Source organism: Equus asinus, chromosome 15, assembly GCF_041296235.1.
Source record: "Equus asinus isolate D_3611 breed Donkey chromosome 15, EquAss-T2T_v2, whole genome shotgun sequence".
NCBI classification, from domain to species: Eukaryota; Metazoa; Chordata; class Mammalia; order Perissodactyla; family Equidae; genus Equus; species Equus asinus.
The window spans coordinates 28,151,682-28,165,900 of NC_091804.1; the positions used below are offsets into that span (position 1 = coordinate 28,151,682).

Here is a 14,219-nt window from a genome sequence, read left to right on the forward strand (position 1 = left end):
TTTCACTATTGCCTTCCAAACCCTGGTTTCTATCTGAGCAGATCCCCGAGCTTTTCCAGTCACTTTTAGACCCTAAGCAACAGTTTCACTTTCAAGTATTAAGAGTCCAGTCTGGTCTCATTTCAAAACTTTGGTCTCATCCACCTTGAGTCCCCTGCGCCTGCAGCTAGGGCATGGCTCGGGCTGGGAAGCCCGCAGTGGGGAATGGGTGTGGTGGTCGGTGTCTTCTCTGTTCCTTGTTCACCAGTGGCTGTTCTGGTCCCTCCAGGTGGGAGGGGGAGGCAGCTAATGCAGGTGTTGCTGACATCAGGACTTTGCGGATGACAGATACCACATGCTGGCTCCTTCTTCTAGGTGGTGCTTTTGGAGTTTCTCCTGTCCTGCAGGGCCCTCCTGGTGCCTTCTTTCCTGGCATGGGCAATTCCCCTCCAGGCCACTGCTTCTTATTCCCTCCTCCATCCCATGGTCTCCCTCCTCCTCCCCATTCAGCCTCCTTTTGCTAGGGGACCTGGCCTTGCCAGGCAGGCATCTTGGGCAGAATCCTCTGAAGACAACTCCAGCCCTACCTTTTTCTCGGCTCCCACTTAACCCGTGTGAAAGTGAGGCCTTTGCCTTGTGAAACTGTGAAAGTATGGGCTGGTCTGCTACAGCCTTCCGCCTAGACCTGCTGTGACAGGTAGCCCTGCCAGCCCCTCCATTTCAGAGGTGTCCAAGCAGGTGTTGAGGCCCAAGTTCTATGGCCCCCAAATCCAGGGGATCCCTGCCAGGCTCTCGCAGGCAGTCTGCTACAGTCTCATAGGAACCTCAAGTAAAAGATCAGCTTCTCCACATCATCAGGCTCATGAGAAGTTCTCTAAGCATGAGCTGGGCCTGGGGGGACATATAGCACCTCAGCAATTTGCTTCAAATAAACCCTCATTCACCAACCTCCCCCAACCCCAACCACTCATGAATGGGCTGAGAATGGGTCAGCTATTGCTACAATAGTGCTGCCTAACAAACAACCACAAAATTATTGTAACACAACAACTGACGTTTATTTCTTGCTCCCAAGTTTGTGGGTCAGCTGGAACTGCTCTGCTCCACATGTCTCTCATCCTCCTCCTACGACCAAAGAGTCCTGGGTCAGTGGCCTAGCCAGGGCATATTCTTCTCATGGTGATGGCATAAACACAAGAGAGCAAGCCTAACTACCCAAGCACATTTCAAGGCCCCTGCTTGCATAATATCTGCTAAAATCCTGTTGGCTAAAGCAAGTCCTATGATTGAGCTCAAAGACAAAGGATGGAGAAATACCCTCCCACCTTGGTGTAAAAAAACTGTATTTCTATGGCAAGGAGTATGGAGGGAGGAGTGAAGAATCAGGGTCAATAATTCACTCTATTACAGTCCACTCTCTTGGCCACATTTATTCACACGCCTCTCACATAGAAAATACGCCTATACTTAAGACCTCCCAAAGTCTCTTCTAGTCATAACAGCAAGATCTCCTGATCTATATCAGGTCTGGATGTGGCTCCTCTTGGTTGAATGACCTAAAATCTAAAAAAAAAAAGTTATCTACCTGCCCTGCCAACTCCCCACACATCCAGCATACATTGGCAAAATATGTACAGGATAACTGCAATTCATACTCCCGTTCAGAAAGAGAGAGAAAGGGAATTCAGAAACTTACTGATCCATGACACTTCTGGAGTCCTTCTGGGCGAATGTTGGGCGAATACTCTGGGAATGTTCCTTGATTAGGCCCGAGCTTTCCTCCCTGGGGTTGACTTGCTAATCCATTGGTTTCCACAGCTCTTGGCTCTGCTCTCTGAAAACGCTTCCTTTTCCATTAGTCTTTTTGGCCACTTCTAAAGAGACCATTGAAGAATATGTCCTTTGGGCAGCTGAACAGCTTTCTTAGCCTGCCTCCTGCCTGAAGAAAGTTAGGGACCCAGATGTCTTTTTATACCTTGAATGGTCTCAGTCCCTTTAGCCTAAGCTGATCATAGTTTTGGCCATGTACCTACCTCAAACACTTTGTGGGTTTTCTATGTATTTGATTCCACTTAACTCCATGTAACGAAAGCCACACCCACAATTATTTTTGAGTCATGCCAGTGTCTCTAGACTCAATTATAACTACTTTGAGTACATCAAGCTTCTGTGGGGCCAACCTCTTAAGCTTTCTGGAAGCCTTTTTGAGTAGCTGAGAGCATCTACTAGATGGTACCTTACTATTTTAGAGTCTTAACTGGCCATGACCTTAGTTTGATCTTTGTCTTTTGTCCAGGCTCTATCTTAATTTGAGAATGATTTACTGGCAGGAGAGGCTAGAGTTGACAGATTAATTTTCCAACTCAGCAAGTTCTAGGCTCTCTATATTCCCTCTAAACACTCTGTGCCCTGCAACACTCCTATATCTTTTATGAGTTGCTCTCTTTCTCGTAAGTCCTTATCAAATGTAGCCCAAAGGTGCCAGCTTTTGCTTTCAACATTTTGCCTGGAAACTATCTCGCTTAAATCCATTTGCTCTCTTCAAGTTACTGTAGGTTGACAGTTTTACCAAGCGTTTTGTCTCTATATAATATGGGCCACCTTTTTTCAAGCCTGCTGTAACAGTTCACTTACCGCTCACCAGTTGGTCCCAGAGCCAGTGCTACATATTTTCATTTTTGTTGCTAACACACCCCACTCTTGGTACCAATTTTTGTATCAGTCAACTATTACCACAATAATGCTGTGTAACAAGCAAGCACATAATTTCAGTGGCACACACAATAATATGCATTTGTTCTCATTCATGAGTTTGCAGGTTGGCTGGTTCTGCTCTGCATATCCTCCATCCCCCTCCTGGAACCAAAAGGTGCTCCTGGAATCAGCGCCCTAGCCAGGTGCTCTTCTCATGATGATGGCAAGAGTTTAAGAGGGCAGACTTCACTGTATAAGCACATTTCAAGTCTCTGTGTCACATCTGCTAACATCTGGCTGCTCAAAGCAAAAGTCACATGAGTCCAAAGCCAAGGTCCAGGGAAATACATTCCACCTTTTGTGGGAGAAACTGCGGTTACATAGCAAAGGGCATGAATACAGGGAATGATTGAGAATTGACGCCAAAAATTCAATCAAACCCAGCTCCCCCAGCACATCGCATATGGATGATCCAGCATCGGGCTTTAAATGTAGGGATGTGGGGCTCCACTTGTCCTAAGTTTGAAAGCTTTAGCCCAAACGAAGACACTGAAGAAAGTATCATGTAGCAACATCTGACACCTACCCAGACATGTGTGCACATATGCACCTACTTATAGACATACGTAAAGTTTTGTTCTCTTAGACCTATATATGATATGAAAACACACGCACACTGATATCTTACCCGTACACATATACACCTCATCTCCACATAGACCTGCACATGCATTCACATACATGTGTGTCTCCTTCAAGGCTCATGCCACCTCCACACCTGTGAGGAAATTGTGCCCTAGCAGATTGGAGCCACCAAAAAAATTCACCCCCCACGTTTCCCAGGGGGAAATATTCAGCCCTCCTTCCAGGGCTCCAGAGTGAGCACTACATACTTGCTCCTCTCTCCTCTACCTCTGATCCCTTCCTACTCATCAGGTAAACCCACCTGCCTTGCAGAGAAAACCAAAGCCACCCGATTGTCAAACCTGTGTGTAGAGCTGCAGCTGATGCATGAGAACAGTTCCTTTGTGCTGGGTTTGGAAAAGGCGCTCCCCCAAGACATTTCATTGCCATCTGTTGAAAAATGTCATGATGTACAATTTTTATTAGAATACGGTCCTTTACTGCCATCTGCCAGAAATTTGTCATAATAAGTATATAATTCAATTATGTCTTTGTTGTGATCAACACCCCCCTAATAGGTAGCATCCTTAATCAATGTAAAACTTGTCCAACCATACATGTCAATCCTGCCCATCATCACCTCCCTCCACATGGGCACACCCACACTCTGCCACTGTCTCCCCGCAGGGTCACCCCGCTCAAAAGTCTGCCCCCCTCCTCAGCATATGTCTCCAGTGAGTGAGCAGTCCGGGCCCTGTCCTCTGCCTAGGGCTGTTTTGAGCTCCCATGTTGCTGAGGGGCATGAAAGCTCTTTGTCACTCTCACATGGGTACATATGCTCTCGGGCCATCTGTAGGCGGGTAGGTAGATGTGGGGGGCGGTTACTGAGGCAGTGAGAGCCTGGAAGGGGTGGGCTCCTCTGGAGTGGCGGTGGCCAGGGCAGGGATCTGCCCACCCACCCACCTACTCAGAGCTGGCCAGCTTCCCAGCTGCCCCCTTTCTCCCTCCCCCCTTTCTGACCCAGATTCCACATTCCAGAAATAGCTCTGGCAGGTGACTGGCAGGCTGGGTCAGCTCCAGCTGGGATGGAAGCAGCAGCTTGGCTGCATATACATGCCCCTCCCCAGCCAATGGACCTACCTGGGAGGGGACACGGCGGTGCCCACCCTTCAGTCTGCCCCATCCTGCCTCCTCTCTCTCTCTGACTATGAAAAAGACCAGAAAGAACAGAGAAAACCCTCCCTCCCACTCCAGCCGCCTCCTCCTCTGCCCATCTCCCATTGGTGCTCATTCTCTTCTCCCTGCTTCCTTTCTCCATCCCTTTCTTCCAGCTTCTTCTCCCTCTGCCCCTGCCTCTCCACCAGCTTAGCCTTCTGTCTTTCTCCCTCAGCCCTGTTTCTCCCCCCACCCTCTCTTCCTTTCTTCCCTCTCAGTTTCTGGCCCTCCTCCCTCCCCAGCCTCCCTTTCTGTGTCTCTCCCACGCCGTCTGAATCACAAGGGAGGCTGTGACATCACCCAGGGGCCTCGGCAAGCGGTGGTGGTGGGCTGCTGAGTGGCACCCCTGCTCCTGCCAACTGCATTCTCTGCACCTGCACGTGTGTACGTGTGTGTACACACACACAGAGGTGCACACACTTGGGGTCACTCCCTGGCAGTGCTTAAGGCTCTAGACTGAGCTGGGATAGGTTCCTGGCCTGGGATGCACCCTTGCTCCTTCAGGGGTCCTGTTCAGGGGTCCTGAGTTCTAGTTTCAGCTCTGCTGTGTCACTCTGGGTACACCCCAGCCCCTCCCTGTATCTCAAATTTCCTATCAATGTTATGAGGCTTGGGTTTGTGGAACCCCCAAACACCTCCCATCCAAGTCACAGAATGCTCTGCCCTCCCTTCTTTGTCCCCTCTCCCCTCCCCCAGTCCTCTCTAATTCACTCCCCGCTGCATAGACAGAGAAAAGGAGGGTGACAAAATTCCAGTAAGCAGCCAACCCTCCAGTCAGCCTCGTCCCCCAAGCCTAACCTTCCAGTCTCTGGTTATTACACCACAGGGTCCAGTCAGATTGGACACTCCGACCCCAGAGTGTCAGGGCTGAGAGGAACCTCAAAGACCATCATGCCAGAGATTGCAAATAGAACTCAACTCATACGTCATCTCTGATCCCTGGAGCTCAGGACTGAGATTTAGTTAAGCAGAGAAGTGTGCCACCATCGACGACTGATGTCTGCCGTGGCCAGGATAGTTACACATATCTGACATTCCAATTTAACCCAGTTTAACCTCACACACACATGCACATACACATTTACAGATATTTTACAAAGACACTGCAGCCTAGAGAACGTGACTGTCATGTCAAGGTCACCCAGTTAGTATATCAAGGGGCTTTTCCCACCTAGATCTGCCTGACTCCAAAGCCGTGAGTTCCCCATTATCCCATGTGGGGAGGAGCCATCCAGGGTCCTGGTAAAGAGATGTGATACGGTTATAGGAGATTCGGGGAGAATTATCTAGCAACCAAGGCAGGATGGATTGGAGACTGGTGCAGTGGTCCAGGCAAGGCAAGGGTCGGAGAGTAATGGGAGGACCCAGGAGGCCTCTCAGAGTGAGTGATAAGGAGCCAGAATTCCTTGCTGCTGCACCTCTCCACAGGAGGCACTGGGCGGAAGGCAGGGCTCCTCCCTGGGCTCCACCAAGCCTTGGACCAGGACGTTCCTGGTTAATCAGGTGCCCACCAGGTGCTGAGTGCATAGATTGCCACTCTTCTAAGTCCCGTTTTTCAGCAGATCCATTGAGCCTTCTGGGGGAAAGTAGTGATTGGGCTTAGGGACTGGTGGGCAGGCCGGGAACCCCAGGATTGAGATTCTTGAACAAGACAGATGCATTCCTTACACCCTCAGGGGTAGAAAGGTCAGGCCAAAGGAGGAGAGACTAAGGTGTTTAAAGTGAACCCCAGAGGCCCCATGGCATGGTGGTTAAGGACTTAGCCTTCAATTGGGCAGCTCTGTCATTGAATAGATGTTTATTATTCACCTAAAATAGGCCAGGCCACGCTCCAGGAACCAGGGACACATCAGTGAACAAAATGGAAACCCCTGCCTTCATGGAGAGTACTTTACTGGGGGGTGGGGGGGAGCCAGCAGACAAAATGATAAGCATAAATAACACAAGTATAGGATTTATTGGAAAGCAGCACAGAGCAAGGGGCATGGGGAGTGCTAGCAGCGGAAGGGAGGGGTACTGCAGCAGGAACAGGGTAGCTAGGGTAGAACTCATTGAGAAGGATGTTTGAGCAATGACTTGAAGAAAGTGAGGGAATGAGTTGTGTAGGGGAAGTACTCCAGACAGGGGCAAGAGTGGTGCAAAGGTCCTGAGGCAAGAGGGTGCCTGGTATGTTGGAGGAACAGGGGCCGGTGTGGCTGGGTCAGAGCAAGACAGGCTCATGCTTAGGGCCTTCCTGAATTTTTCTAAATTAATCAATTTAAAGATAAACACGAAATGAATAGTACAGTTGTAGCATAGTGACTGTGAGTAGGACAAAGTAAGCTATTTTCAAAATGGCTCAATCACCTTCAGTTGCTTTTGTTGCCTTTATGCAAAACTTGTGACAGTGGTACTGGAAACACTGTATCATCTTCTTCAGTGAGATTCTTTTCTCCGTTTTACATTTGGAAAACAGATGCACAGAGAAGGGGAGGGACTTGCCTAGGTCACCAACAAGGCAGGTCTGGGAACAGGGGCTGGGTCTGTGGATGGCAGATCTACTGTAGGTGTGACCCGGAGGGATGAGGCCACCAAAGAAACGACTCAGGACAGGGACTGTGAGGAGAGGGGACTCGCAGGGGGAAGCGGGGGACTGGGAGGGCCATGAGGTGTGAAGAGAGTGATTTATGGATTTAGGCGGCGCCTACTGCGCTTTGCCCTCCAGGGCACCGTGGGTGTGCTGGTTTTATTTTGCCGAGGAGGAAACGAAGGCTCAGGGAGGTTGAATGAGCTTCTGGTCCAAGATCACACAGCCCTCGAGAAGCTGAGCCGGGATTTGAACCCAATTAGAAGGACTCCCGATGAAGACAGCAAAGCGAGGATGAAGCGCAGGGGACAACTAGAATCGTTTAGGACGTAGAGTCGATAGTACTTGAGGACAAATTTGAGCACACAGGGGTGAAAAGACCACCGCAGGCGGGTACCTCTGACCCTCAGTTTCCCCGGCTAGGGGTGTTAACTCTCCCGGCCCGCCTCCCGGACGGAGCATGCGTCCCGTTCCAGCTGGAACCGGTTTGGCGGGGCGGCCCGAGGGGCGGAGCCCCCCGTGCTCAGGCGTGCGCGTGCCGACGTGTGCGCGCGCTCCCTCTCACAGTCAGCCGGCCTGGGCGTGGGCTGGACCGCGCGCCCCGCGCGCTTGCGCACGGGCCACGTGCCGAGCGGGCTGTGCGCGCTCCCGCCCGCCCCGGGAGTCCCGGGGGACGCGCGCGCGCGGCTGACGCGGGGGGCGGGGCGGGGCGGGGCCGGCGCGGGGCTTTAACCCGGAGGCCCCGCCCCTCGGGCGTACAAAACCGGAGCCTCGGGCCGGGCCGCGTGAGGGAGGAGGGTGAGTGCCCGCCGCTGGCCGCAGCTGCCGCCAGCCCGTCCGTCACTCCGTCCGTCTGTCCGGTCCACGTCGTCGCCGCCGCCGCCTCCTCAGCCCGGACGCCCGGGGCCCGCCCAGCGTCGCCCGGAGCCGCGGCGGCCCCGCGAGGAAACGGGCGCCGCCCCCGCCCGGCCCTGCCCCCGCCCTCCTCCCCGTCTGTCCGTCCGTCCGTCCGCCCGCCCGCTTGCGCTTCCGTGCCCTGTGCGGCCGCAGGCCCTCGGCCGGTCTCCCCGCCCCGCCCGCTTTGTCTCTCCCCGGCTCGCTGTCTCTTTGTCTCTGCCCTCGCGGTGCCGCGGCCCCTCCCTCGCCCCGTCTCGGGGCCCCCTCGGCGCTCCTCGTCCGTCACAGCAGCCCTGTCTCAGCGCCCCGTTCTTTGGACTGCCCCTCGGAGCGCCCCACGTCTTTGGGGTCTCTCCTTCAGAACACCCTCCGCACTCTCCCGGGGCTCTTCTCGGAGCTCCCGCACATCCCTTGGGGGTCCTCCCTGCCGTCTGTACCCCCAAATCCCCGGGGTCTTGCCTCCTCTTCGCCCGTATTTCCTCGAGATTTCCCCCTCTTTTGGTGTTCCCCGTGTACGCTGGGACTTCCGAGATCCCTTGGGGTCTCTCCTTAGGACCCCCAAAAGCTCCCCCGCTCCCTGACTTGAGCGCCCCTCCCTGCCTTCCCTCGGTTTGTCCCCTGTCGCTGTCTCTCCTTGTTCTCTCTCAGGCTTCTGCACCCCTCCTTTCTCTGGGTCGGGGTCCCCTGCTTTGCTCTCCTTGCCTCGCTCTGCCCCCACATCTGTCTCGGTGGTCGCGCCACTGGATGTCTCTTGCACGGAAAGCCCCCGTTTGAGCCTGCTCCTTGGCCCAGTGCTCCTGGCCCCCCTGGCTTTGTCTGCCCTGGCCCCCTGTCTCCCCCGCTCTCTGCTCCCCTGTCTCTCCCTCTCCCCTTTTCTGTCTTTGCCGGTCTCTGGGGCTCTGACCCCCGTCCGGCCCTCATGGCTTTGTGTCTGGAGCTCTTGAAGCAATGTGAGTGGTGGGGTGTCCAGGTCGGGCCGGAGTCTGCCCGCAGGCTGGCCGCGGCCGAGGCTCCATGGGGTTGGCGCTGGGGCAGGGCTGGCGCTGGGGCAGGAGGCTCTGGGGCCTCCCAACAAAGGGGGTGAGGAGGGAGGGGCCAGGCCACCTGGCAGAGGTTGGGGGGGCGGGCCTTCCTGCTCTGAGGCTTCTGCTTTAGTTGCTTGAGTGTGTGGAGGGTGCCGCGGGCTGGACCTCTCTGCCGGCTTGGCCCTGCATGGCCTGGCACTTTGTGATTGCTTGTGGGCAGGCCTGGGCTATTTTGGAGCCGGCAGGATGTGATATCACTTGGGCGTTTATTTAGATCAGGCTGGGGGTGGGGGCTGCGTTCTTGCCAACTTGAGTAATGAAATTTTGCAGGGGGGTGCGGCTCCTAGGCAGCTGGGCCGTCGGGTGTGTGGCCAGAACTTTGCAGGCCACCAGACCGGGCAGGTGAACCAGGGCCTGTGCTGCCTTGGTCTTGCTGAGACTCTCAGTCAGGATGAGGGGAGAGAGAAGTTGTTCTTAACCTGACCATCCTTGCGTATTGAGTTTGGCTGTCTAAGACCTCTGGGGCCTTGGTTCTGCCAGCTTCAAGCTCTGTGACCTTGAGTGAGACCCTTGGCCTCTCCAAGCCTCAGTTTCCCCATCTGTAAAAAGAGAATAATTGTGCGGGCGTCACAGGGTTGTCATAAAGATCTAATGAAACATCTGTAGACATGTTTTGTGAATTGTCAGCCTGTCTTTACCGGGAGCCCCACAGAGGGAAAGCAGCTTGCCCGGGGTACACAGCCAGTTCATGGCAGAGCTGGGACAGGGATGCCGGCCTGGGAATCCCCAGTCCAGGGTTCCTTACCCCCCACTCCAGTGCCACCTGGCTATTCAGGAATACACCTGCCCTTCTGACAGGCCTGAGAGCAGGCTATCCCTTATTTATGCCTTGATTCCTGGTTGCCCTTTGTCAGTCTGTAAAGATAGGAGGATGTGTTCAGCTGGATGTCTGTAGTGGGAGACAGTTGGATTTTCCATGTTCCATCCCATTGTTGTTTAAGGGTGGGCCCTGCTTGGCCAGTGGCACTTGGGAATAAAGTCAATCAGTTGGTAGTTAGGCCCTGGGCTGCTTTCCCTGCTTCCCGGTGGAGTTGGGGAACAAAGGCCCCAGCTGACAGAGGCTCCACAGATAGCTGAGGTCTGCTGTCAAGGAGCCTAGGATCTCCTAGAACTTTGGAGCAGATGAGATCAGCTGTTGTAGCCCACTTGTCTTAGAGATGAGGCCCAGAGAAGCCAGGAACTCACAGAGGGTCAAGCCAGGACTCCTGGGTCCTGTTCCATGGCCCTGCCTCTGAAGAGGTCACTGTCAGGCTGGGATCATCTGCCCACTGGTTTATAATGACAATTTCTAACATTGACCTTTTTGGGTGGCTTGTGCTTGGCACACTATGCAGACTACTTTACACTGGGGAGGGGTGGGGGGCTTGGTCCCTGGCCTGGAAGTGAGGGATCAAGGTTCTGGTCCCCACATCTGACCCACTCTCAGGCCACTTTTGCCTGGGCTTCAGCTTCCTTATCTGTAAAATGAGAATGATAATCCTTGTCCTAAGACTGATTCTGAAATCATGGAATCCCTAAAGAATTTCTGTGAGGCAGAATGCCAAGGTTCTATTCCTGGCCCTGATGCTAAGATGCTGTGTGACTTCAGACAAGTGTTTTCCTCTCTGCATTTTTCCTTCTGAAAAATGAGGGAGTTGGATGGCATAGTCTCTTAGGTGCTTCCAGCTCTGGCATTTAAGGATTCTAACATAACTCAAAGGTCACCTGTTTGTACCTGCATCTCATTTTCCCTGTTAAAAGTGTGCTTGATCACAGGATGAGAAGGAGAATGTGCTGATTGTTGCCAGACGTGTGCTGGTTATGTGCTGTGGGGTTTCATAGGAGAGAGGTCCTGCCAGGGCAGAGGGATCAGAAGGGCTTCCAGGAGAAGGCAGTCCTTGAGTTAGGCCTCTGTACCAAGCATGTTCTGCCTTTTAAACAAACTTTTCCAGAGAGTAGAAATAGTGTGGATTTTAGAGCCACAAACCCCTGGTTTTAATCAGTCTCCATCACCTGCTGCTGGTGTATTCTTGGTCAAGTTACTTTCTTTGGGTTTCAGTTTCCTCATTTGGAACGAAGAGAATCATATTTACACTGCAGGATTGAAGTGATGATTAAGTGAGATTATATATAAAAAACACCTGGCACAGAGTAGGCCCTTAATAAATGTGAACTTTCACCTCCCAGTGATATCTAGACCACTTTTCTTTTTGTGGGAACAAAACAGAGGCCCAGCCTCTCCCCCTACCCTCTGTGACTGGGGTTCAAGTAACAAGGAAAGCACCTTCTGGCTGTTCTAAAAAATAATAGGAGTAATCCTCTAATGTCTCACTTGCTGTGTGAGGCTTTGTGTAATCTGCCCGGCTCCTTCCTGATCATTGTTCCTCACAACAGTCTTGGGAGGAAGTCAGAAGCCAGTGGGGTTCTCCCTGTTTCACAGGTGAATGAAGAATAGGGGGCCCAGAGAGGGACAGGGACAGGCACATGCTTAGGGTCCCACAGCTTGGTGGTGTTGGGGCAGGCTTGAGCCGAGGCCTCTTGGCTTTTCTTCCCTGACAACCCACAGCGTTGCTCCAAATTTATTGCTTCTGCCTGGTAGGCTACCCCTCAGGCTGCCTTCTCTGGGTCTGGCATCTGTTCTGCAAGGAGGGGGTTTTGACGTTTCTCCAGCCTCTGAGCTCATCTCAGATTTAAATGAGACTAGCTTGAGTCTGGGTGGGGACTGAGTCACCATCTTCCTTGGTTTTCTCATCCTGAGCAGCAACCAGACACACCCAGAGGGCCACTGCCAGAGATCTGCTGGTTGCAGACACCACATGTGACAGGCTTTCCTCCTGGAAGCTCAGATGGGCTCAGGACTGTCTCTCCCAGGGGGGAGGCTGCAGCGGTGGCTCCATAGGTATATCTTCACTCCCCAGGGGTCGGGAGGGCACACTAAGTAGTAGTTGCCTGGCCTTTTCTGCTCCAAGCCTTTATTTGTGCTCTACCTTCCCCCTCTAGTGCCCTCTCTTCCCTTCAAGGTCCACATGGTCAAATGCCACCACCTCTAGGAAGTCTCTGATTGCTGCCTCTGGAGTCAGACTGTGAATTCAGTTCCAGGTTCATAGTTACTGAAGATGTGTCCTTGGCAGGCCCCTTCACCTCTCTGTACCTCAGTTTTCTCATATATAAAATTTAGATTCCTCATCGTTATGAAGTTGAGGTTCTTGAACTCCATCTCCAGAGATTCTCGTTTGGCAGTTCTGGAGGCAGGAATCAACGTTTTAAAGCAGCCCTCTGGAGGAGTCTGATGCTGACGGCCTGTGGGCTGCGCTCTGGGAGAAGCTGAGCTGAGAGTTTCCTGGCTTTGTATCACAGCTTGGCTCGTCCCTGCTGTGTGACCTTGGATTGATCAACTTTCTGCGCCTCAGTTTTCCTCTCTGTCAAATTGAGATGGAAATACTTACCTCATAGGTTGCTGTGTGGATGAGAACTCATGTAGTCAAGGCCCCTCAAGAAATGAGAACCTTACGCTACACTGCTGTTCCTGGGCGTCAGGGACTGTGCTAAGTGGTTCATGGCATCTTCTCACTGCATTACTGCAACAATCCTATGATAGGTGTCAATCTTATCCCCATTTTACAGGTGAGGGACTGGCCCTTCGTCATCGTCTTTGTTTTGGGCAGGACAGGTTGTTTCCAAAAGCAAGTTACCCTTCTGCTTAGCCCTGGCAGCAGACACTGTCAGACCTGGCCAGCGTGATGGCAGTGCAACTGAACACTTGGGCAGGAATGCCATCCCGTCGTCAACAAGAATTCAGTGAGGTTGATGAGGTTTGAGCGCCTCTCGGGTTCCCGGGTTTCCCAGTCCTGGCTAGGGCTCCTTCCCATCCCTCAGCCTGTGTTAGAATCAGCCAGTTCCCCCGCACCCCCCACTCCTGGGAACCAAGACCACCTTAAAGACAAGTAAAATCCATATTGTGGAGCTAAAAGATTATTGTTTCTTGTTTCACAGTAAGGAAGCAGGTCCGGGGAAGGGGAGGGACAAGGACATGCCTGGGATCACAGAGCAAGACCATGCCAGGCCAGGCGAGAGCCATAGCCCTGCCTCCCCACGCAGCTCTCCCTCGTTTCTGTACGTTGCTGGCCTGGTGGAGAGCTGGAGTGGCAAGGTCTGGTTTGGCCAGTGAACAGTTTATTCACAGGACAAGAGCAAGAGAAGTGGTCCCAAGTGATCAGAGCTAGACTTGGCACAGTCTGGAGCTGAATTGGGCTTGGAAAACACTTTCTGACCAGGGGCCTGCCCTCCCAGCCCTGGGCCAGGCTCTGAGAGGATGGGAAAGAACAGACAGACAGGGCCTTTGCCCCTGGGAACTTACGCTGTGATGAGGGAGACAAGGCCTACAATTATAAGAGACTGTGTGACAGTCTGTAATTAAGCGTCTGCTGAGGAAAAGCATTGTCTGAGAAGGAAGAACTGAGTGTGAGCCAGAGAAAACAAGAGCCCTCTTGAGGGGGCTGGATTTGCAGAGACAGAGGGTGGGGCTGACATTCGGGGAATGGTTTGTGCAGAGGCAGAGGTGCAGGGGTGGAAGGTAAGCACGTATTTAGGGAAACAGAGTAGACTAGTTTTGCTGGTGCATCAGGGAAAATCTTGGAGGAGCCAGCAGGTTGTAGTCATGTTGAACATCAGCTGAAAGCAGAGACTTTGGGGAGCCATAGATGGTTTTAGAGCAGGGGTAGCACAACTGGAGGATTTTTTCAAGATGAATCAGGCTGAATGAATGAAAATGAGGACAGGGAGGAAGCTTTGCAAGCATCCAGATGAAAGAAGAGGGCGAGGTTCTGGTGGAGCCTGTGGGAGTGGGAATGGCCAGTTGTCCCTGAGAAGAGCCCGCTGGGGGCCTGATGGGCCAGAGGAAAAGATGTTGGGTGTTGCTGCTTTGGGGCAGGAAGTAACAGTCTGAGCACATTGCTTGTACACCTGCACCATGCCAGGCTCTGTGCCGGGGCCCCCACAGGCACTCTGATGAAATCCTTACAACAAGCTTGAGGCAGGTGGACTTACCATCCCCGTTTTACAGATAAGGAACATGTGGCTCAGACCCAAGGCTGGCTGACTGTAAACTCTGGCTTTTCCCACAGTTCGGCTCTGCTTCTTGGAAAGGAAACTTGTACTGTTCAGGTCCCAGGAATCTGAGC

The 14,219-nt window shown here is 52.9% G+C and overlaps 1 protein-coding gene and 1 long non-coding RNA gene across 10 annotated transcripts in view; one reads left to right on the top strand and one right to left on the bottom strand.

Annotated features, from left to right (window-relative positions):
• The window catches only part of DLGAP4 (DLG associated protein 4), a 132,284-nt gene that overhangs the window by 67,748 nt on the left and 50,317 nt on the right, over positions 1-14,219 (top strand). For 2 of the 9 annotated variants that reach the window (XM_070485872.1, XM_070485874.1), the window contains exon 1: positions 7,866-8,925. The exons of 4 other annotated variants lie outside the window; for them this stretch is intronic. Coding sequence is in view for 1 of the 5 variants with exons in the window: in XM_044748718.2 (XP_044604653.1) it covers positions 8,895-8,925 (31 nt within the window). In the remaining 4 variants the exon portion in view is untranslated. Of the gene's footprint in view, positions 1-7,829; positions 8,926-14,219 lie in introns of those variants that run through there. 3 more of the 9 variants (XM_044748718.2, XM_070485878.1, XM_070485871.1) reach the window with 3 other exon arrangements.
• LOC123277409 (uncharacterized) lies at positions 1,716-4,568 on the bottom strand. Its single transcript, XR_006514335.2, has 3 exons — positions 4,438-4,568; positions 3,660-3,747; positions 1,716-1,853 (listed from the first exon to the last, which is right to left on the bottom strand). It is a non-coding gene; the product is annotated as an uncharacterized lncRNA (long non-coding RNA).